Genomic DNA, 25299 nt, shown 5'->3' on the forward strand with positions numbered 1-25299 from the left:
AGCGAAACCGTGCCGCTCCACCCTAATTGCGCCACATAAGCGCATAGGTGCGCCTCAGATGAGGCCCCCCTCCGCAAGGGGTCCTTTACTTCCAAACTTCTCTTTCTGTCCCTTGATGTATGCAAGATCTTTTAAAGGAATCCTTTTCCCTCTGCTGCAGGAAAAGTTAATGTGAGCTTGGATCACACAGCCATCACAGCCTCCCCCCTCACAACTGGTAATCCGACACTTGCAAGTGAACATTTCAAATAATTTGTCTAACTTGACACTGAACCTCTCCTTGGCATCAAGTTTGCCCTTCCCAAGGGAAAACTTCACTGCCTGATTCCAGACCTCCTTCAGGTCACCTTTTCATTAATAACAGGTGGCTTGAAAAGAGCATTCGCTTTGCTACACTGACCAATCAGACCAGGGAAAATGTCACCCACCAGCTGGTCCACTGGGTAGTTCCTCCTGCCATCTTTAGTTTGATCCCTCAAGTAGCTGCCATACCTCAGGATATCCCTCACAGTTGGCAGTTCAGACACCAACAGCTCTCGCCCAGGGTTAGGGTTAGGATTACCATGAGCTCAACATAATTATGTACAGTACAAGTCCACAGCCAAGAAAATGTTATTTGCATGTCATTTTATTTATGAGTATGGAATTATGGAATTATAACACTGGAGCTTGTTATTATTGAACTTGATCATTCTGCTTCAGTTTGTGGGCTACAGCCAGTTTATGGTAGCAGCACCCTAACAGCTTCATCCTCTGAACGTGCGTCTGTTCAAAAAACTGCAGGAACCCAGAACACAGACAAAAAACATAACCCCCTTCACATCTCAACTATTGTAACGGGTCCCCGATATGACCACGGTAGCAGTGATGATACCTGTATTAAGCACCTTGCAGATCGCTTTTCTGATTGTTTTATTGCACAACAAAATCATGTATATTAACTTTCTTTTCTATGCATTTCAGTTCATTAACATTCTTTAATTAACACTTCACTTTCCTGACACAGTTCCACAAACATACATTCACTGTCAGTTACCCTTTTCTGTGATAAACACATATTTCACTTGAATTTCACTTTCAGTAGACATTTATTGTACCTTAAATACATTTTAAGAATGAATTATCTAGTCTCCTACATGAGAGAAACAAGGCCTGGGCAAAGGTTAGGAAATCAGGCTCAGAGGTAGAATGGCTGCGTTTTAGGCAGCTAAGGAATAGCTTCACTTCACATCAAAAGTGCTAAATCTAAGTATTATCAGTCAGTTACCACAAACAACCTGAACAACCCTAGAAAATTCTGAAAAGCCATAAAATCGATATCAACCGGTGATAGCCGTAATGAGCTACCTCCGTGCATTACCACAGCATCTGGCTCTATATCGGACAGGGCCACCATACTAAATTGTTTTAATGAGCATTTTGTGTCCTGTGGTTCTCTGTTTGATTCTGTTTCTAATTCTGCTTCTGTGAACACCACAGTCTGTGACTCTGAACAATGTGGTCTGGAAAACCCTTTCAGTTGTACTCCTTTTACTGTTGATGTTGTTCGTGAAGTCTTAACCAAGTTAGATCCTAAAAAGCCGGCTGGTCCGGTCAGTGTAGAACCTTTCTTTTTAAAGATAGCTGCAGATGTTATTGCTCCACCTCTCACTACTCTTTTTAACCTCTCTCTCAGCACGAACAAAATCCCAAAAGTATGGAAGTCAGTTTATGTCCTGCCACTACTAAAAGGAGGGGAGGCCACCTTGTTAAACAATAATAGACCAATCTCTAAATTGTCAGTTCTTGCCAAGGTTCTTGAATGCCAGTGGTTAAGCATCACTAATGATTTTCTGACTTCTGACTGCTTTGGATATATAATTACACCACAATAAGGTTTTACTATCACAGTGCACTGAGATTTGTGACAAACAGTAAAGCACTTACGCATCACTGTACCCTGTAAGGAGGTTCTGCCATCACTTCCTGTACGGAGGCTCAGTCACTGGTACATTTTCATTTATAAAGCCATGTTGGATAAAGTACCATCTTATATCTGCTCCCTGATCTCTCGGCGAACTGAAAGTACTTATTGCCTGAGATCTCATGCTGTGGTTTTATTAAATGTGCCAAGTGCTAGGACTGTCTTAGGGAAGAAAGCTTTTAGATGTGCAGCTCCACTAACTTGGAACAGTCTGCAAAAAGAATGTAAAATGACCAAGCTAGTACCACTACATGTTTTTAAAGCTCGGTTGGATGCTCCAGTCAGATGCTGTTGGTACCTGTACATGTGGATAGATATGTAAATTGTAATCCCTGTATTTTTTGCTGTATAATGTCCTTTTGTTGTTCTGTTGTTTATGTTTTTATGTCTTCATGTGGAACCTACTGCTGCAGGTCTCCCTTGAAAAATAGATAATTGATCTCAATGAGATTTTACCTGGATCAATAAAGGTTTTGAATTGAATGTCGAGCATTAACTGCAAGTCACTCAAATGCATAAACTGGAGAATAATTATGTTACAAGTGTTACAGAAAACATATCCAAGTGTAACAAACATCCAGTATTAACCTTACTGTTTTTTACTAACAGTAACCAACTAATCATTTTCATAAAGTGCATATTTATTCCAAACTCACAATATATATATATATGTAATAAAACATAATGCACAATGGTACACAAACTCTTGAGGCACTGGTCAGAGGCATTCATGTAAAGCAGATCACCAGAATCCAATACTGGTAAAAACGTTACAGAGATCAAATGTTTCCTTGTCTGAAAGGAGAAACCTAATTTTAAAACAACATTTTCAGTGTGTGACTTGAAAGATAAGTTCTGATCAATAATAAAAAACCTAGATATGTGTATGTAGTGACCCTTTCAATGTCAATGTCAGTCCCTTGAACAGTACAAATGTTGGGGAGAAAATAAGTTAACTTTTTGCCATTTGAGAATATCATGAGTTTGGAGTTGTCTGCATTTAATACTAACTTGAGTTGAGATAAATGGGATGGAATAACATCAAAGGCAGACTGGAGGAAATCAAGACTTTGCTCTATAGAAGAGGATGAACAATAAATAACAGTATCATCTGCATAAAAATGGAAAGGAGCATTTGAACAATTATTAGAGATTATTTACATATATGGTGAAATGATTGGTCCTAATATGGAACCTTGGCGCACACCCTTTCAAATCAAATCAATCAAATCAAGTTTTATTTATATAGCACATTTATAAACGATTTTTGGTGGAGCCAAAGTGCTGTACATACAATACAAATACCCTACAGTAAAGACATTTTACAGCTAATACAACAGCAGTTTGTTCAGAATATCAGTATGAGAAGAAAACGACACCCTCTGTCCTCAGACCCTCTGTCCTTAGACCCTCACATGGTACAAGGAAACACTTCCAGAGAAAACCCACAGTTTAAAGGGGAACATGGAGAAACCTCAGGGAGAGCAACAGAGGAGGGATCCCTCTCCCAGGACGGACAGACGTGCAATAGATGCCGTGTGTAAATCCAAGAGATAATACATTTTGCAGCATATAGACCGAATGAAATCCATGTGTCTATAATAAGAAGAAGAATCCACGAGGATGTCAACAATCCTGTGGGAGCCTTCAGGGAGGCAGCACGACGAGACCCAGGCAGGACCGCAGAGACAGGTTCAGCCACGACCCGAAGTCCAAGACTTAATCCAGAACTCACGATAGAGGATCCAAGACACACGACCACAGCAAGAGGATCAGCCTCGACTCCGGATCCCAGCGTCGATATAGACACAAAAGAAGAAAAATGTCATTCAATCATTCAAGCCAAATGCAATGATACTCTATCATCCCACGCAGGGGAAAACCTCCATATCCTCCGTGCCCCTGAAAACAAACATGAAAGGCTCCTTATTATCAAGGTCTTCTCTTCTCTTCCTTCTTCATTAATTGCAGTGATAATTTAGTCTATTCTGACATTTGATTGTGTGAGTTAATCTTTACCTATGATATCTTGTTGGTTTGGGTTAAGCGTGGATGTTATAGCTAAGCCAAATGGAATGATACTGTGTCATCACACGCACCTATGATATTTGGTTGCAGAAGGGACTGCAATAGCCCGGATGTTGGTCATCAGAGTAGATGCCCTGCAATTCTCCTCTTTTACCTTTCCCAACATATCCTATGAATAGAGAAAGAAAATATTGTAATTGAATCACACTAGGACCACAGCACACTAAATATGTAATGACACATAAACAATATTATCCAGAATAAGAAGTCTACCTGGTTTGCAGTTTTTATAAGGCTCCAAGCATCCACGGCAGACGTCAATGGTGTACATGACGTGGAAATCCTGCTTGTATGAAGCGGAGAACCAACTCCATGTAGCAACACCTGTGTAAAACAAGTATTTCAATAGAGCCAGTAAAAATATGCATAGACACCACCGCTGTCGTATACTGCTGCACCTTCACTGAATCACTTACTCTCAAGCCAGCGAAAGTGGGCCCCTCTTCTGAAAAACACAGTGGACATTGTGTCTCTGAAGGTGGTACACACTAGAGCGAGTGTTGAATACGCTTTGTCACCTTCCTGGAGAACCATTTCCATCAGAATGTCCGAAAGAAGACAGTTTGGCAGCTGTGAAGTATTGGTCAGACTAGATCAAACATATTTAACAACACATTGACTAGACTGTTGCCAGCACAATTGAAATACCAAGATTCTTTGGGCTTCAGGTAGCAAAAATACACATTTTTAATATTAATGTTGAATATATCACACACATTTTTCTTATGTTTTGTTATTCTTCTCCTTGAGGTAAAAAACAGCTATCAATAAAGTTTAAAAAAGCAGTGAGACATAATAGTTGGAAATTCTGCCGTGATCACAGGTCGTTTTTTAAACAAAAAACAGTTACTGCTTAGCTGAAAAGATATTACCTCCAATATGAAGCACATGTCGGACTTTTGAGACTGGACCTTTGAAGGAAAATATAAGGTGTGGGTCATGTAATTGTTTAATTACATGTGTATACAATTATCAATATTGATATGTATGCATGTGTTAAATAATCTGGATTGTTACATTTGTTTATCACAAACAGGATTGTGCCTATCGGCCTCATGCTCACCTCATGTTCTGTCTTTCGTTTCTTTGGGACCCTGTACACTGGCTCCAGTGCCCCTTTGAGCAGCTCTCCGGCCTCATTGGTCCAGTAAGAAAACCTCTGTCCGTGGCTATAAAAATCACATAATATCAGGATGAAAATGTAAATCAGTGTCAAAGAAACTGTTGTCTATAAAGTAACATTTAAAAGGTATGATTTACCCTTCAATCTGGTACCGTTCCATCAACATAATGCACCACCATTTCCGGATCTGTGCTATGTCCCGCTACAAGACAATGTAATAATAATAAAGTTGAAAATGAATGGAACCTCATCATTTGTCTACTCAATGTTAGCCCCCTCTTCCCCCTGAAATACTAACTCAGAGGATAAATACTGACCTCGGTAAACCAAAGTGGAGCATCTGTGCTGAGGTTGAGTGCATACTGTGAAAGGATAAAGATCTGTTAAGTTATGTGTTTCAAAAATTAACAAAACCCCTTAAAAAAAAGTGTCAAGAGAGGAATTTACCATCAGTATGAAGACACCACAGTCATTGCCCGTGGTTTGGTGAGGCAAACCCTGTAAGAATTGGGAATATAACAGTGATGTGCATGGTCAAAGGGAAAGTAAAGACATGTGAAAGCAGGTGTTTGAGATGGTGGAGAAATGTACCTCGACGTCGATGCCAAACTTTACTGTCCACTGACCTGGAGCAATGCGGTGCGCTAGGTCACTGTCAAAATAAATTATAAGACATGGGAATTGATTTGTTGAAGGAACGCTATACTCAATATAATTCCTGTTTTTGGAAAAGCCACTGAACGGGGCTAAAATAAAACAAACAAAAAGACGTTTACCAGCCTCTGAACAAAGCTGAACTTTAAAACAACCTTTGAACAAGGCTTATAACAAAATGAACATTATAATTCATAGCATCCTGTTGCAGACTTTTTTTTTTGGTTCCACTAAGGACACACCAGACTTTGTGGAAATGGAGATATATTGTAAATGAATTTGATCAGATTCAGACCCCTGGTCTACAAGATGGTTACTGCAGTATTAGAATACTATAAACTATTTAGAATTCCCATACAAGCCACAGAACGGGGCTGGGTAATCATGTTACAAAAACCTAAAGATGTCCTTGTAGGAACTGTCACCAAAGCCATCTGGCTTAAGAGGGTCGAGCAAATACAACTCTCTCTTTGCTGGCTTGATCACCTGTCAACCATTCACAAAACAGCTGAAATTAGACATAATCCAACACCACAAGAAAACCACACAGCACAACTTGTGTTCATTTTGTACCAGCTGGTGAGATCATTTGGAACAGACTCACGCAAAGCAAATAGTGATCTGCCTCTCCTTGCTGTCGACTCCAGGCAGGGATTAAAACCATGTCCTTGGTGGCCATTTTGTCAGCCTAGTATTATAAACAAGGGATTTTAAGTTGCTGTATATCAATGTCAATCAACATAGAAGGTCTCAAGCAACAGGAACTTACTGGAAAACTGGCCAACGCGTCAGCTGTTTTGGACTTCCAGGTAGGAACCACATACATGTCCACGATGTGTATATGTTTGCCCTATATTGATAGTTTTCCAAAAAAAATGAAATCTTCATAGAAGTATGTTCAACAACAAGAGAAAACCACACTTCACGAGATTGGAGTTTCACCACTAAACAGCTATTTAGAAAATATGTGTTATTCAAAAGAAAAAGCTGGCCAATGATGTCTGTTCAAAACCTTACATGTCTTTGGGTGGCTTCTTGTACCATCTTCAGGCACGTGTTTCCAATCTGAAACAGTAACAACAGTAAGTTACCTGTGCCATTTATTTGAGACAAGATAAAGTTGGCAGGAAAGCTCTAGTATACCTACATTTGACTCCATGCACTGAGGAAGACCCAGGCTCCAAAAGTCCTCTCTGGTCAGACACACATCCCCTTCCTTCACAATGACCTCTGCTCCAGGCCTATCGTGGTCTAGCACATAGCTGAGCTGCAAATAACAGATTGCAAAACATACTTCAAGCCAATAGAAAACATAGAAAAATTAAAATCAAAACAATGCACCTCCATCACTGTGCATGAAGTAAACATATATCTACCAGCTTGGATTGAATCGGATGTAGATCCTTTGCGTATTTCGCACCAGAGAGGGCATACTGGTGGTCAGCAACTGATCCCTCCGAATCCAACTTCGGTTCAGCTGTTATTAGATAGATAGACAAAAAATAAACAGTATTATTCAAGTACCACACATGAAGTATACCTAAAATGTGTCCTTGTATTGATAATCGAAATACCTCTCAACGTAGGCTGGATAAAGGGCTTCAGCTGAGACACATTCACACCCTGTCTCAGCTGAGCTCCTGTTGAGAACAGGGTTGCCACACCCTTGTTGGTGATTGAGGAAACCACATAAGGCCCAAACCAGTTGCACTCCAGTTTTCCACCTTTTCGGCCCTCCTTCCTCTTATTCGCTCTCAGGACCTCATCTCCAACATTAATCAGGAAAGATTTTACATTCTTTCGCTTGATTGTTTCATAACGGATTTTTTGTCTCTGTTGTGCAGTTTGAATGTTCTGGTAAATCTGAGAAAGATATGTAACAGTTATCATTTACAGTCTTTAACATACGCTTGCATTTTTTAGGAGTTATTATGTTTTAAATATTGCCATTTTATTCTCACCTTCGAGTGCAAATCTGCAACGGTTGCAGCCTTTGCCTCAAGCTGCTGTTCTGCCTCATCAGCAGGCACCAAAACAGAGGTATCATCCCCGTCATTGTGTGTTGCATTTATTGAACCCGGGACGCGAGGGTGCCTCCCAAACTGGGCAAAATAGGGCGTGCACTTGGTTGACCTCTGAAAACATAAAAATTCCTTTTAGTATCTCTGTTGAGCATTGTTTCCATCTGCATTTGTTACAACATTGTACCTGCTTTGAGGTGTTAATGCTGGCCACAATGCCCCTCAAGTGTTCATCCCAGTCATTCTGTTCCTCTCCGCAGTACTTGGAAAGTGCTTTTTTGATGGTTTGGTTGGTACGCTCATCTTGGCCATTGCACTGGGGATGGTAGGCTGAAGTGATGCAGTGTTTTACACCCAGTGCATCGAAAACACCACGGTTGACCTGCAGGTGGTTTAGTGTACACCAATTACCCTGATCGTATTACATTGTTACACATAACACATACACTGTATTAGATAGATTATTGTACCTCATTCACAAATTCCCGTCCTTGGTCGGTAATGATCTTCTCGACAAGCCCGAAATCGAGAAGAATGTTGATGATCTTTTTTGAGACCTCAGCAGCTGTTTTCTGGTAGAGAGTTTTTGCTACCACCCACTTGGTGAATAAATCGGTCGCTGTTAGAATGTATCTGCAATATGAAATGCAGAATGTTGTAAATACATACAGAATAACTGTCAATTATTTCCTTTCTTTTTAAACCAGAATCTTCAAGTTTAGAACCTTTAAAGGAGGTTACACATACTTCAGCCCATCATGATAGTACCTTTTGCCCTTAGCAGTGGTGGGAAGTGGGCCAATGAGATCCACACCAAGGACAGTCCATGCCTCGGGAACATGAATCGGATGCAGTACGGGTGCAACCGTTTTAATGGCCTTGTGTTGCTGGCAGCGGGGTCACTCATCAACCTTCGCAAATATCATACATTTTCAATCAGCAAAACAAAAAACTTTAGGTATAAAAATGATAGAACAGAGAAAACTTTCAGAGGAGACAGAATTAAACTGTTCAAGTTCTGAAATATGTTTTTAGACAGCTCTGATGTAGCTCAAACTGTCTCACTCTGTTTCAATGTACACATACAACACATTTCTATAGATCAATAATCAGTCAGTCAAAAACTCCCACCCATTTCTTCACGTCTTCCCGCATAGTGGACCAGTGGTACGTTGCCAAAACCTTCTCGGTGGTGCGCCTTCTCCCTGCATGACCTCCGGAACCCAGGTTATCATGGCACTCCTTCAGGACATCGATAATTTGGTCCTTGGTGCACACAACCATCCTCTCATTGTCCTTGTACGTGTAGTACAAATCTCCAGCTGGCACATCAGGAACAAAAAAACAATCATTCAGACATGGGTAGAGATGACATTATGACTAAAAGCTGTTCAAGAAATCCAGTGGAAAATGGGGTTTAGACGTAACAACTACAGTAATAGTATGTATACTAATAAAAAGAAAAAGGAGAAACAAGCTGTGGAGTCCTTGCGATTTACTGAAACATTTTGGAATTGCAATATGATAAACCATTAGAGGTATGATCACTTTTGTACCAAAAAACACCATTAGATAAATAGATATATAGATATATACTTTATTGATCCCTAAAAGTAAAGGGATGTGATGATGTCACATGTACAGGGGGTTTATACCTCATAATAAAAACGTATGTTCATGACTTAACCATGGCCTTATTCTGTTACTTACCTTTGATCAGGTATTGTTTGGATGCCCTCCGAATTAACGCCTTCCTTGTATCAGGCTTTTCAGCGGCGATGGTGAGATCGTGGTAACCACCATTGAGCACGTAGTGCTTTATCTCAATATAAAAGCTCTCCATTTCTGTCATGAAAGTTAAGAACAAAAGAAAATATTACATACTACCTATGGCGCAAAAATGTTGCGGTCATTATGGGGAAGCGGAGGGATCGAGATCGGCATGAAGGTGTTCTTTTCACCATAATGACCAAGTCGCTGCACATTATCCCGCTTATTACATGGACACATTCTCAACAAAGTAACGATATGACTCCCAATATTAATTGAAATGCTTTTGTGGATTTAGAAAATGATTTTATTGATTTAAAAATAGTTGTATGTATTGATTGAAATGTACATGCATCCGCGAAGAAAAATAGTCCGTTGTTACTGTTTGAACTAACGTACCAACGGCAACATAACAAAAGAACATATTACATATTACCTATGGCGCGAAAATGTTGTATATATACATATTTCATGGATTGTGATTGATGCGCATTATCCCTTACTTAATAAATACTTTTTTTGATAATCTATTATATAGAAAAGTATATCATATTGATATATAATATATAATTTCTTGATAATATATAATATAATCAAATATAACAATCAAAACGAAATAAAAAAAATAGTCCGTTGTTACTGTTTGAACTAACGTACCAACGGCACTGAACATATTACATATTACCTACCATATTACGTTATATACTTATTACCTTCGATTTCTCATATTCTTCTCCTCATTCGTCTTTGTTTTTCTTCAAGTTTGTATTGTATTTCTTCAAGTTTTTATGTTGTTGGTCGAATGCACATAAGCGTCAGCTAAAGGCAATGTAATGTAATGATAAAAAAAAACCTCTATACTCTATACAGCGTGGGTAAATTACCGTACAGCCAATCACAATGCGTGACATCATTGACGTCATTACGTCGTACGTCGTGACGTCACTGGTAAGAGACGGACCCCGAACACATCTGGTACCCCGAACACATCTGGTACCGACACCGGCACGCCGGTTCCACGGGGTGGGCCGAAGAGGTGGAGGGCGCCGCGGGCACGGGATCTCCGTGCCGGCACCTCTCCCTTCGTCACACCTCTCTACTGAGGTCTTTGAACGCACCGTGGCCCGCCCTCGGGGGAGGGGGGCCGTGCGCGCCGTCACAATGCGGTCTCTTTGAAACGGACATTATGGGGAGAAGTGGAATTGTGGAGAGAAACAAAACTTACTCTGGGATAAATGGAATAGTCTTTACTGAATGCATTTTCCCCACACACACACCTCACTCCAGAACTACAGTTTACAAACGTAAACCACCGTTCTCCTGCGGGGGTCCCTGAACGCACCGCGGCCAATCTCACGAGGGCCGCGCGCCCAAATATTAACGCTGTATTTCCCATTGCAACGGTGAAATGCATTAATCGGAGCTATTATACCAGGCAAGGGGTGTTCTCTGACAACAGCACGCCGGCAATAGCGTCTCTTGAACCCGCACAGTGCTTTGACAGCACTCGATTTATTCCACTCACGTGCACACGCCCACCTGCTGGCTCCCAATACTGGAGTTTACAGCAGGGGCGGGGAGTGTAGGACACTGTTTCTTCCTCTGGGGATGGGCAAGAAGCAGCCACGCTACGATTACTCCTCCTCCCGTGAGCCAGGTGATCGATCCAAAGAGCCCTTCCGTAAACACGGGGGCTCCCAGGAGATCAACACAACCCTTTTTGGAAAGTGCCATGCGGCGTGATATCCCAGGGACATCACACGGCGGGCAGCGGCGGCCTGTGATGAAGTAGGGTCACCCTATATCATGTGAATCCACCGAGCACTGGTCCCCGGGGGAACCGGGCCTGGGGCAAGGCCCGTGGACCAAGCTACTTATTCGGCCTTGCGGCCCAATAATCGCTCTGACCTGGTGAGGCGGGGGCATCTCTAGCAATGAGTGAGTACCCCACACACCCGCCGCCATGATCATAATCCAGGGAGAGTACAGCCCTGGTCGGTGGACTTCCATGAACGACCGGCCAGACCCGGAAGGAATGGCGAACGTGAATGGCACCGCCTCGGCCATATCATGGTCCCCCAAACACTTGAAGCAAAGGTGGTGGGGATCGGCGCCCGCTATTTCAGCCAAGAGACGAAGGACAGGCCCGGGTCTCTAGCAGTGGCGACTCCCTGGAGGTATGATAACTCTTTCTTCTTCTTCTTCTTCTTTCAAACGTCTCAGTCTCTCGTGGAATCACTTCCGCTGCTGAAGAGAAAAGGATGATAGTCAGGAGGCGAGGCCTCCTTTTATACGGTGTGATGCGCGCGCATTCAGGTAGGCCCGCCCAAGGCCGGCTCCGTCTATAGAAGTCTCAGTGGGAGAATGCTCGCAGGGTAAGGTAGTACCCATAGAGTCCAGTAGAGGGCGGAGCCTGTGAGAGATATAACTTTAAGTTACTATTTTATAAAAAAAAACATTATTATTGAATTTGTAAGTACATTTCGCACTTTAATGTTTTTATAGAGTAGGATCTCCTCATTCGTTTAAGAGATTTATATATTTTATATATCATTAAATGTTTAAAGTGCTTCAATAAGAGTAAAATAACTGTCAGTTCTGACTGAACAGACAGAACAGCTGCAGTGAGCATAGGCTGTGCAGCTGGGGGCGGAGCTTTGATGAGCGAGTATAGCGATAACACTTCCGCGTAGTCTGCACTCATGTATCCTCTCTCTCATCTCCTTTGGAAGCCTCCTCCCTCCTCTCTCCTTGACTCCTCTGTGTGCATTTAAGTGATTGGGACATCCTTCAACATGGCGTGTCTTGATCGATTTCCGGTTCAAGTCTCCGAGGAGAGGAGTCGAGGAGGGACATTGCGACAAACGTGTAAAGAAGCAGGATATAAAAGGTACTCACCATTTGGTAAACCCGCAAGAGAGAAAGCATTTGAGCTTTGGTTTGGAGCATAATATGGCGTTTAATCACGGCAGCGTTTAGCTGAAATCTGGGTAGAATTCTCCTGCATGAGCTCTCTGTTTTTTTTTTTACCCAGAATCAGCACTTTAGTAGCAGAGCTGAAATAGAGGCTAGGCTTTATGGCTAGAATGGGTGATCTGTTTGGTATTTTGAGCAAAACACTTCATAGGCATGTTTTTTATATATTTGAGACCTATAATATTGCCTACAAATAGTATAGAAGGAGACCTTTAACAGGTTTGTGTCATTTAATCACAACCTCTGGGATATACATGTATCATACATGCAAAATATACATTACATTGCATTTAGCTGACGCGTTTATCCAAAACGACTTACAATAAGTGCATTCGACCAGGAAGATACAACCTTGAAGAAGACAGAATCATGTAAGTACATCAGGTTTCATAGAGCTAAAACATGTCAAGTGCTACTCAACTGGCTTTAGATAAGCCAGTCCTTTATTAGTATATACAGTAAGTGCTTTGTTAATAGTTCTATCGCTCGAAGTGGAGTCGAAAGAGATGAGTTTTCAGTCTGCGCCGGAAGATGTGTAAGCTTTCTGCTGTCCTGATGTCAATGGGGAGCTCATTCCACCATTTTGGAGCCAGGATAGCAAACCCACGTGTTTTTGCTGATGGGAACTTGGGTCCCCCTCGCAGCGAGGGTGCAGCGAGCCGTTTGGCTGATGCAGAGCAAAGTGCACGTGTATATACTAGGGCTGTCCCGAATACCATTTTTCGGGCTCCGGATATTCGATACTAATCAGCAGCGAATATTCGAATATTCGGTGCTGAGAGATTTGTATTTTTAATTTTGTTTTCAAAAAAAAAATGTTTTTTCAAAAAGGTTTCATAACACGCTCCGAATCCGAGACACCTGACAACACGCTGTTAAGCAGAAGCGCAGAAAGAGCATACTATTACGATTTATATTTATTTATTGTCTCAGTACTCGCAAACATTAAAACTAAATGTGTCCTCTGTAGGCACTGTTCGAAATGGGGGGGAGCCAGGGGGAGCTTGGCTCCCCCGAAGAGGGAGGGAGCTCCCCTGAAGGCCAACTTTGAGATAAATAGGGGGAGCCCAAAACAATCGTGCATATTTGTGTCACACAGATTAGAAATGTTGAGTTTCTGTAAATAAAAGTTCTTGAAATAAATAATAGTTATTGTTCATTACAGTTTCTGAATATTTGTTTTATATTTGTGAATATGTCTGGGTGTTGCCATCTGTACGTGGCGGCGCTGCATTATTTACGCTACTTACGTTGCTATGGTTACGGTGGCGATGCCGGTGCAGTATTTGAAATGTTCATATTGATATTTTTTTAACTGGCTTTGTGATAAAAAATATGGCAAAACGAAAACAGCCATGCCTCGCAGCTTTTGGATTCACAAGCAAAGAAGCAAAGGAGTCTAAAAATGACAACGTGAACGGAAAACAACTTTTAGTTGGCCGGCTGTAAGCGGCGTTAGGGTCGAGTTTGACAGCTCCTCACCGAGTTGAGTAAAGTTGGAACGATATTGGCAGATTCAGATTTCACGGATCAATAACTCATGAACAAAACGTTGTTCAGACACAAAGTACGTCTCCTAAGTACCGTGTTAAGGTTGAAAACGAACTACTATCACATTTTGATTAAAAAAAAAGCCAATACGTGCTGTCCTCCAAACTGGACACATTACATTGGTCTCTATCCGCAGCCTGAGAAGAAACGAGTGCTCAGGGACCGTCTGCAAAGTGCAACTCCGAAAAAAGAGAATACAATAATATTCAATCACTTCACATTTATACAGTATATTTCTACCAAACTCACTACACACATCAATAGTCTCCTGTTGGTCATACTAAAGCAGAGAGTTTGGGAGAATGTGCTTTTGAATAATTTTGGGGAATATTTATTATGTAATATCTTCCATAAATATGGTATAATCTTCAATATCTTCAGTATTATACAGTGGAGTGCTACCAAACTCACTACAAACATCAATAGTCTCCTGTTGCTCATACTACAGCAGAGAGTTTGGAAGAATGTGTTTTTGAATAAGTTTGGTGAATATTTCTAATGTAAAATGTTCAATAAACCTGGCATCATCTTCAATAACGTTACTATTATACAGTATAAATATTCGCCAAAATTATTGCAAACCATATTCTTCCAAACTCTCTGCTGTAGTATGACCAACAGGAGACTATTGATGTGTGTGGTGAGTTTGGTAGAAATATAATAGTAACGTTATTGAAGATTATACCATATTTATTGAAGATTTTACATTAGAAATATTCCCCAAAATGATTGAAAAGCACATTCTTCCAAACTCTCTGCTGTAGTATGAGCATCGGGAGACTATTGATGTGTGTAGTGAGTTCGGTAGTAATATACTGTATAATAGTGAAGTGATTGAATATTATTGTATTCTCTTTTTTCGGTGTTGCCCTTTGCAGACGGTCCCTGAGCACTCGTTTCTTCTCCAGCTGCGGTAAGAGACCAATTTAATGTGTCCAGTTTGGAGGACAGCACGTATTGGCTTTTTTTGATCAACATGTGATTGTAGTTTGTTGTCAACCTTACCACGGTACTGAGGAGACGTAATTTGTGTCTGAATAACGTTTTGTTCATGAGTTATTGATCCGTGAAATCTGAATCTGCCAATATCGTTCTAACTTTACTTAACTTCCACACCGAGGGAGAGGCCTGCCGATGCGGAGCCTGAAGAAGCTTCAAAAACGGCCACAGCCGCCGGCGTAGTGACACCGTCTGTAGTAATAGCAGAGTGATTTTATAGCAATTGATCGAATCCGCGCTGCTGCGCCAGTCAACAGAGCGTGCGTGTGATATATTTAGTAGCAGGATGTGCACTGAAAAATAGGGCTCCCCCGAAAGCAAATGGGTAATTCGAACACTGTCTGTAAGGTAACTGTAGGGTCTGCTGTATTGTTGAGGATGTTGATGGCTGGGATGCGTGGGGATGCACCTATGGACACAAGTTATTATTAGGCTGAGCTACTCAACTTTATGCCAATAATTGCCTTAGCCCCAGATGTTCCCACATTACTCCTATTATTTTCACTATTCGGATCAAATTAAAAAACTAATATAAAAAAACAATTCGGTTGCTTGCTTGCAACTATTTTCCAAGCAAAGTAAGTGCACATTTTTATCATGTGTAACGTTACTGTTTAACGGCGGATAAAGCAGCTTCATCATGGCAACTTGACAACAGCTAAGCTAAGCTAGGCTACTACTTACAGCATCCAGGTGACTTTTCAGAGTTGTTGTGCGACCGTGGTAGGCCAGTTTCTTATTGCATATTTGGCACATATTCTTCTTACCGTAGTCCAATTTAAAATGGTCCCACACAGCTGAAGTCTTCGGCATTTTGTGGGTGAAACGAGGTGAAGCGAGGTGAAGCGTGCCGTTTGCGTTCGTGACTGTTAGTGAACGCAATGTCAGGAGCACAGGCTGAGATTGTATATATTTCCTCATTTTAACAGTGCAATTCAAAAGTATAAATATAGTATAAGAATATGGCAATTCGCCTTTATTAATAGCATACATTTAGAAGAAAAAAAAAAAGATTTTTTTTCCGAATAATGAAAGTGAAACCCGAATAGTTAACCAACGAACTAATATTTGAATAGTCGAATATTCGGGTACAGCCCTATGTGTATATATATATAAATATATATATATATACACAAACAAATGTACAGCTATAAAAATGTCCAGTTACAAAAACAACTCTGTAAGTCTCCATCAAAAAATTTCAGTTTTAAAATGTGGCTGAGGTTAGGGCTGCACCAATCATCGAAATATTATCAAAACTGCAGTATGGCCTACAATAGTGAACTGTATTTTTTTTTAAAAGACTATGTGGTAAAATACAATTTTGACTGAAGTATTTTGGGGCTGCTGAGATGTGTGGCAGAGAGGAGCCCAGTCGGGGTATTCCGGAGCGGGGATTCCACGGATAGCAGAGAACGACGGTGAGCTCGTTTTGCTAATGGCAGGACGGCAGAGGCTAGGAGCTAAACAGCAGCCAAACATAATCGGCTGAGCAACGGAGATGGCAGAAACACAAAACCAGAGCAGAACAATCTTTTCGCTGTGTATGTGAATTTTTTTTTACGGCAGGGAGTGATAGACACGAGGAATAAGCATCGGCATGAAGAGCGGCGATAAACTAGCCAGCGTCCCCTCTAGCTGACTTCCCTTTAGAAAACATTCCAGACCTCTCGTCTATTGGAAGTCATTTGATTGGTTCAATACTGAGCCAGTACTTCTGATTCTGCCTGAAAACTTGCTATTTTAAAACTACGAAGTTTTAAAATCTGAAGATATTCCATAGGTCTCTCAAGATAATCTTGCATTATTTTATTGTTTTTAAATGTATTTTATTGTTTTATGTCTTATATATATGTTTGGATCTGTCATTAGCCCGCATGGTTTTTCATACTACTGCTACGCTGACGACACCCACAACCAACAACCCTGCATACCCTGCAGAGGTTTTAGCCAACTATAGACCTATTTCTAATCTTCCGTTCCTCTCAAAAATTCTTGAGAAAGCAGTCGCAAAACAGCTGTGTGATTACTTAAAAAACTATGATTTATTTGAAGATTTTCAGTCTGGCTTTAGAACACAACATAGCACAGAGACAGCTCTGGTTAAAGTCACAAATGACATTATAATAGCCTCTGACAAGGGACTTGTCTCTATTCTTGTCTTGCTCGATCTTAGTGCTGCATTTGATATTATCGACCATGATATCCTATTGCAAAGACTAGAGCACTTAGTTGGCATACAGGGAACTGCTTTAGGCTGGTTTAGGTCCTATCTATCTGAACGCTCTCAGTTTGTACGTGTCAACGATGAATCTTCCATGCAAACCAAAGTTAGCCATGGAGTGCCACAGGGCTCAGTGCTTGGACCTATTTTGTTCACACTATATATGCTTCCGTTAGGCAATATTATAAGGTAAACTTTCATTGTTATGCGGATGATACTCAACTATATTTATCAATCAAGCCTGATGAAATTAATCATCTAAATAAAATTCAAGACTGCCTCAAGGACTTAAAAACGTGGATGACCTTACATTTTTTGATGTTAAACACGACCAAAACTGAAGTTATTGTACTTGGCCCGAAGAATCTACGAAATAAATTATCTAAAGATATATTAACTATGGATGGCATTAATTTGGCCTCCAGTGAGACTGTAAGGAATCTTGGTGTTATATTTGATCAGGATTTATCCTTTAACACCCACATAAAATCAATTTCAAGGACCGCCTACTTCCATCTACGTAACATTGCAAAAATCAGGCATATCTTGCCTCAAAACGATGCAGAGAAACTAGTCCATGCATTTGTTACTTCAAGGCTGGATTATTGTAACTCCTTATTATCAGGGTGTACCAAGAAGTCAGTCAAGTCGCTTCAGCTGATTCAAAATGCTGCAACTCGTGTACTAACCAGAGTTAGGAAAAGGGACCACATTACTCCTGTTCTGGCTGCCTTACACTGGCTCCCTATAGAACACAGGATATCATTTAAAATTCTTCTTCTCGCCTACAAAGCCCTTAATGGACAGGCGCCATCTTACCTTAAAGAACTCATTATACCCTATTGTCCTACTAGGGCATTGCGTTCCAAGAATGCAGGGTTGTTGGTTGTTCCTAGAGTCTCTAAAAGTACAATGGGAGCCAGAGCCTTTTCTTATCAAGCTCCACTTTTGTGGAATCAGCTTCCAGTTTGTGTTCGGACGGCAGACACCCTATCCGTTTTTAAGAGTGCGCTTAAGACCTTCCTTTTTGATAAAGCTTATAGTTAGGGCTGATTAGATTCAGCCACTAGTTTTGCTGATATAGGCTTAGTTTGTCGGGGGACATCTTACTTCTTCCTTCTCTCTGTCTATACCTGTGTACTCTCATGTTCCGATTAACCCAGCTTCCCCAAATTTCTTTCTTTTTGGTGTCTATATACGCCGGGATCCGGAGTCATGGATGATCCTGCGGTCCTGTGTCATGGATTGCGAGTCCTGGATCTTGAGTCGTGGCTGTGGTCCTGGATCATAAGTCCTGGATGGATATACTCGTGGATTCATCTTCCTATTATACACACATGCATTTCCAAACATTTGGACTACCTATGTTGCAAATGTATTATCTTTTCAATTTACACACGGCATCTATTGCACGTCTGTCCGTCCTGGTAGAGGGATCCCTCCTCTGTTGCTCTCCCTGAGGTTTCTCCCATTTTCCCCTTTAAACTGTGGGTTTTCTCTGGAAGTTTTTCCTTGTACGATGTGAGGGTCTAAGGACAGAGGGTGTCGTATTGTCATACTGATATTCTGTACAAACTGTGAAGTCCACTGAGACAAATGTAACATTTGTGATATTGGGCTATATAAATAAACAAACATTGAACGTCACGCCAACTTAAGATCCATATACAAAAATACTGATTCTAAATTGTACAAGTTGAAGCTTTTGTTTTAACAGTTTGCAAGAGGCAGGTACTTGCTTTCAAGCAGAACAGCGGCAAACTAACTTAGTGGGAGTGTTTACGTGTTAGGCGTAATGACGTACAACGTCCTTGACAACTTCTGTAGTCCTATTCAGCCACTTGTTAACAACCATCGTTTTTCAGAAACGTAAACTCTTCCAAAATCACCAGTGGGGTCACTGCTGATGTATTTTATGTCGTCGAACAAAACGTGATCCGTCTCTTAAATTTGTGTCAACCACAGACCTTATTTCCAGCTATTTTCCAAAATCCATGGACTATATTAAATATTTCAGGATTGCACTTTTAACTCACTTCAAATGTTCTCACTTGCTTGGTTTCAAAACACAACAAATGCCATAATCTGTTCATTGGGGACCATCAATGCTATTTTTCATTGCTGTTGCCAGCCACTATTGCTCATGTAAACCTACTACTGCTGCGCCCCCTGTAATCTCAGATGCACCCTAAGTCATTTTGTTTTGGAACCGGGCCTGTACATGACCATATACTAAACAAACCACAGAGCCCATTCCGTGTCCTGTTAGTGTTTACTTCCTGTCTGCCTTTTTCTGGTGATTTATCTGACGTCCAGCGCTCCGTCTTTTAACCTCTTTTCCTTTCTCTTTCTTGATCCTCCTTAGCAACCTTCATTATAGTCAGTTAATAATTTACAATCAGAATCCAGTATTCAACTAAGCTGTGTAATAAAAGTTGTTAGTAGCCTTAATGGCCTAAACAGTTGTTATGCTATACCACATTGCCCTTCACTGGATGTATAATGAGCTGCACTAAACTACATTTTAGCATTTAAAATACCTAGCCATTCTTTTGCGGTTATTTTGGTAAAGTAACTCAAAAGTAATATAAATTACCATTGAACACAACTTTTGATCAGAAAAACAGCAAAGGTAAGACGTTTTTGCCGTTTTGGCTCCGTAAAGCTAAGTTGTGTGTTGTCTAGATTTGCCTTAGCTGCGGTTAGTTTTGGTCGCACAGTGAAACGACAACAACGTCTTACCTTTGCTGTTTTTCTGATCAAAAATTGTGTTCAATGGCATTACAACGATAAAAACGCTGCTGAAGGTTAACCCAATGTGTCTGTGTCACTTTGAAATGATAACTGATAATCCACCATCCATCATTCCATTTTTGTCAAAAACTGAGCTTCCGGTTTTGGGCAAACTGCGTGCGCATCACTCTCACTCCTCAATGGCAATGTTTAGATGGATTTTAGGAACTTCCCCTCGATTCTCGAATGGTTCAAAAGAGGTGTTAATCATCTAAATCGACCGAGGGGGGCCAGAGATATGGCAAATCCACCCAAACGACCCCAGAAGTGGTTTATTTTTTGCTAAACCTCTAAAAAGGTCAAATGTCACTTGTTTTGCATCAATCTTGATACAGGGTACTTATTATATGTTATAGTTTGGATTCCTAAAGCTTTTAGTCTACTATCCCATCATTCAAGGGTGCTTTTCTAGACCCTCCAGAAAAACGCGGGCTAAAATCCTTGATTATGCGATAAAAATGCGGGGTTTTTATGTGATTTTATGCGGGAAAATTGCGGGAAGTTGCGTAATATGCGGAAAGTTGCGAAATATGCGGAAAGTTGCGAAATATGCGAACAGTTGTGAAATATGCGGGAAGCGGAAAAAAGGTGATTATTCTCCCGCACCCTGTTACTAGGCTACTACTGAATGAAAGGGAGCACTTTTAAAGAGTTGCTATGATAAACAAGCATACTAGAAGCAAGCTACATCACAGAAAGACACACACACACACACACACACACACACACACACACACACACACACACACACACACACACACACACACACCCCCTCCTGTTTTCATTTACTCGTTCGTTATCTGACCAGCTTCAATATTGTAGGCTACTCACCTCGTTTCTTGCAACCCTCGAAAGGGTTTTGGAGGTTGAAGCCTCTGTGAGCGTGAGTTGCTTGGCTTTCTTGTCTGCAGCAGAAACCATTTTTGAATGTTTAAGCGAATCGAAGTGGGTATTCCCAGTCGATTTCCTTTTATGCTCCAACACACAGTTGCACGGGGTACAGAACAGTTTCCCCCCACTTTCGTGCAAGACATTGGGGTACTGCTTTGCCCGGTCTTTAGCTGAAATGTTCGTGGGTAAATGTGATGGATTCGATTTGTTCATCTTGGTGTGTGAATTCCACACCTTCACTCGACGGTGTTTGCCTTCTGTGATGCGCGGGCTGATGACGTTGCGTCATCATCACTCCTCGTCAAGACGAGTTAACTTTTTAATTTTTTTTATCAACTTTGTGTGGAAAAATGCGGGGATTATGCGGCCTTTTGATAAATATGCGGACTTTTAAAAATCTGCGGCATTTTGCTGATTATGCGGGAAATTCTGCGATCGCAGAATCGCGTTTTTCTGGAGGGTCTACTTTTCACTATAAGTAATGTTTTCTTTTTGGACAGAAACTATAATTTACATTGTTCTACTATATTCAATTTCAATCTGAATTTACTTTAAAATAAAAACATTCTATATTGATTCTGACTTTTCTACATCTAACTCACAGGTTTATCATTGCTTTGAGAAAAAATATGAATAATTTAGCCCTTTTAGAAGTTTAGCCCTAATTTGTTCTGGGAATATCATTTTCGAGCCTGAGACCTGAAAAACAGGCTTGGGGCTTAACTGGTGAACTTCCAGTTTTACACATCATATTCCGTTTTTAAAGGAATAGGGACAGAGATATTTTCAGCTTAGCTACAACTTGAGACGGAGGCAATTATCAAAATGATACACAGGATCAAGCTTTGTCAATGTGAGTCTTGAGTTTGAGTTTCACTTTTAATTACTTCATGCTTCTCTTCTGTCATGCAACCTGTTCTAATGGTAGACTAATCCAAAAAGCTACTATAATATAACGTTCTGTTGGTATGGCAATAATGTAAACTGCTGATACTCCACGAAGGTCGGATCACTGCCCAACCCCCAGTAGTCAGTTCATGTTAAAACATGCACCCTAATCCCCAGGTTTACTTTATACCAAGGGCCATATGTGATCTGAGTTATTCCTGCTTTCTCTCTCACACAGGAATAATTGTGTTACACAAGCTAAATCTGGCATTTTACATATGACATGTGGTTGTTTAATGCAAAATCTCAAATGTATGCTGGTTTAATAGACTAAAACGATGAAATGGCATTAGTGTCAAATAGGAGAACATTTGTTCCATTGGTAAATTGACAACGAATGACATATTAGAAAAGAATAAACCAAAATTATTCGAACAGAGTAAAGATCTACATAACTACTGAGATCTCTGAAGGCAGTGACACAAACGCATCATAAAGCAAAAGGTTCAGCGAAATTAGCTAACACTGTTTGGAGAGTAAAGTGAAAATGAGCAATTCCACTAATCTTGCTTATAATCGCTTCTTGCACAGAAAAGCTGATTTTGCACAAGAACAATGGTCATTTTACAGTTTTCCTTCATTTCCTCCCCTACATATGACTGCTCATGTTTCAAGCCCAGCTATTTCCCGACCTCTTTTAAGCCATGGGAATACGACTGTATTTGTAGCACTTTACAAAGCATTCCACTCTTTAAAATGTGTTAAAAGGAATAAATACAAAAAGCACAACTTTGTGTGTTCAATGTAGTAAAAACTGTTAGCATTTTTAGCATTAGTAATTTGTTAGACACATTGAGGTTTGTTAACTGTAAAATGTATATTTTCAAAGATTCTTGTTTTTGGTTAACAAACTTTTAAAATATATATAAAAAACATTGAGAGACAATGTTCTCATTTCTAATTTGAGATTTGTCTTTTTGTAGAACGTAAGCCAGCTCGTCATTTGACTCCTGCTTGTACTGCAGTTGTAACCACATCACTGCCTGGAATATATTCTCCATGCTGGTGTGTGGAGGCTTAGATCTCCACCCACCCTGCACCCTTAAATCACTGGTCCATCCTCCTGCGCCCTCTTACTGCTCGGACAATCCAATTATCCTGATTGGAGGCTTCCTCCTGCTGCGACTCAGCAGTCTGAGCAATAAGTAAGCAGCAGGATTAGTGAGTCAGCAGAATGGACAGGACAACCCTCCAGATAGAGCATTAGTCAGCATTCTATTGTATCAGTTTAATTGAATTACTTGTCTTTAATCTTTTACTTTCTTATGAGATCTATGACTGATCTGTTTCCATTCGTCTGGTTTCTTTTGTCTTAGAATACAAATATTGTAATTTAAAGAATTTATTTGCAGAATTGTTGCCACTCCTGGAGTAAAAACCCAAGCAGCTTGTCTTGGTTTGATGGCTTATGAACATACATCTCCATCCTGATGATTCCTGAGGTTTTCAATGTGGTTCAAGTCATTCAAATGTCACTCAACAACTGTTAAAGTCATCACAGCCATTGAGGGTGCACCACAATGAGGCTTCAATACTCTCTGGAGGGCTAAAGATAGAGAGAAGCAAAGATGATCCATTCTAAGGTTTCCAAAAGATCACAATGATTGTAAAAGACTGCAGTAAGGCTGTCCTCTCTGATGAGTCAGCTTTTCCCAACATCTGGTAGTCTAACAGTTAGATGCAGACCAGTAGAGTCCTCAGGCCACGGTGTCAAGGTTTCAAGGTTCTTTATTTTGTCATACGAACATAGCTACAGAGTAGTTATGCCGATGAAATTCTTAGGTCACAGGCTTCTCCAACAGTGCAACACAATAACACAGATAAACAGACAAATAAATAGTAAATACAAAAAGAAAAATAGTTTAGAAAAGTGAAATAGTGCAATAAGAGTCTATATGCAAGTTATTGAAATGATATATTAGATAAATAGATAAATAATTACTAAGTAGCAGATGAATGTTATGGATGTTGTTTCAGCAGTTCAGGTGTTTAACAGTCTTATCGCCTGTGGGATGAAGCTGTCCCTGAGTCTGGTGGTTTTAGTCCTGATGCTGCGGTAACGCCTGCCAGACGGCAGCAGACAGAACAGTTTGTGGCTGGGGTGATGGGTTTCTTTTATAATCCTGAGGGATTTCTTCCTGAGCCGCTGGGAGTAAAGGTCCTCCATGGATGGCAGCTACGTCCTGGTGATTTTCTCTGCAGTTTTCACCACCCTCTGTAGAGTCTTACGGTTGAGGGCGGTGCAGCTGCCGTACCAGGCCGTGATGCAGCCAGTCAGGATACTCTCTATGGTGCACCTGTAGAATTTGCGGAGGAAGTAGAGCCGCTGGTCGGCGTCGAGCTCGAATGGAGAAATTGGTGGAGGGTACATGATGATCTGGGAATGCTACAGTGAGGCTTAAATAAGGAAGACTTTTTCTTGTGGGAAGGACGCATGAATCAAGCCAATGAAGAAATCTCGGCATGAAGTGAACTTGGGAGTGAGACTGCAGGGTGAGAGTATACTGACTGCTGCGGGATGGGCAGTGTCTGACCTTCAGGATCTACAGCTCTGGTACTGTGTGGAATGACCATCAGTGAACTTATCAGAAGCTTAGATACCACATTGCACACCGACAGAAAGTTATAAAATGACACATCTTTGCATTAGTGTACTATGAGAGCTTGCATCCTTCTGCTCTGATAATGTTCCCAGACTCTGAGGATAGGTTTCTCCAGCCACGCAAGTCCATCAGGGTGTGGATGCAGGACCACCAGATCGGGACTCTGTCATTGGAAACCTTTATAATTATGCAGGGGTCTCTTAATGGTTTTGGTTTCTGAAATACATCTAAATGCCTTTAGATTGGAACATTAAAACTATACATTTACAGTATTTGGCAATTCTGTAATGTAACATAATGGATGTGTTATTGCTAGTTTCGTGTTGCTGTAGTTTAGCCTCCCAGTGTTAGTAGCATAAAGATCTTCTGTTCCAAAGTAGCATAAATAGCCTTACGATGGTATATAGCTGTTCTAAAACGGGTTCAACACAGTTTCAGCCCAACTCAAGTCAGGGCACCATGGCCAGCTGTGTCCCATTATCTAAGGTTCTCTCTCTGGAGTTACCCTGGTGAAGATGTCAGCAGGATCAGAACCACACACAACCAGATGTTGAGCTGGCTCTGCTCTACACTTGATATCCCTCCCCTCTGCCTCTATACAGCTCCTTACTCCAGGCTTACATGCAAAGAACCAAAAATGTAGATCCATTCGTCTGCTTCTGACAATTTAACTGCTTCCTAACCACTCCTACCTT

At 40.8% G+C, this 25299-nt stretch overlaps 1 protein-coding gene across 1 annotated transcript; it reads right to left on the minus strand.

Moving 5' to 3' along the window:
* Nucleotides 1-3184: 3184 nt before the first annotated feature.
* On the minus strand, nucleotides 3185-8690 carry LOC307016183 (uncharacterized protein; the record flags this gene model as incomplete). The annotated part of the gene is made up of 21 exons (XM_079645220.1): nucleotides 3185-3865; nucleotides 4063-4160; nucleotides 4265-4375; nucleotides 4468-4621; nucleotides 4924-4962; nucleotides 5115-5220; nucleotides 5312-5376; nucleotides 5492-5536; nucleotides 5622-5672; nucleotides 5766-5826; nucleotides 6226-6314; nucleotides 6433-6516; nucleotides 6598-6678; nucleotides 6846-6893; nucleotides 6976-7095; nucleotides 7205-7305; nucleotides 7403-7691; nucleotides 7790-7963; nucleotides 8037-8231; nucleotides 8320-8482; nucleotides 8680-8690. 20 exons carry the CDS (start codon nucleotides 8688-8690, stop codon nucleotides 4063-4065), a joined length of 2085 nt encoding a protein of 694 aa, XP_079501346.1. The 3' UTR covers nucleotides 3185-3865.
* Between the last annotated feature and the right edge of the window lie 16609 nt (nucleotides 8691-25299).

This window comes from Notothenia rossii, assembly GCF_949606895.1.
Source record: "Notothenia rossii genome assembly, chromosome: 8".
Classification (NCBI taxonomy): Eukaryota; Metazoa; Chordata; class Actinopteri; order Perciformes; family Nototheniidae; genus Notothenia; species Notothenia rossii.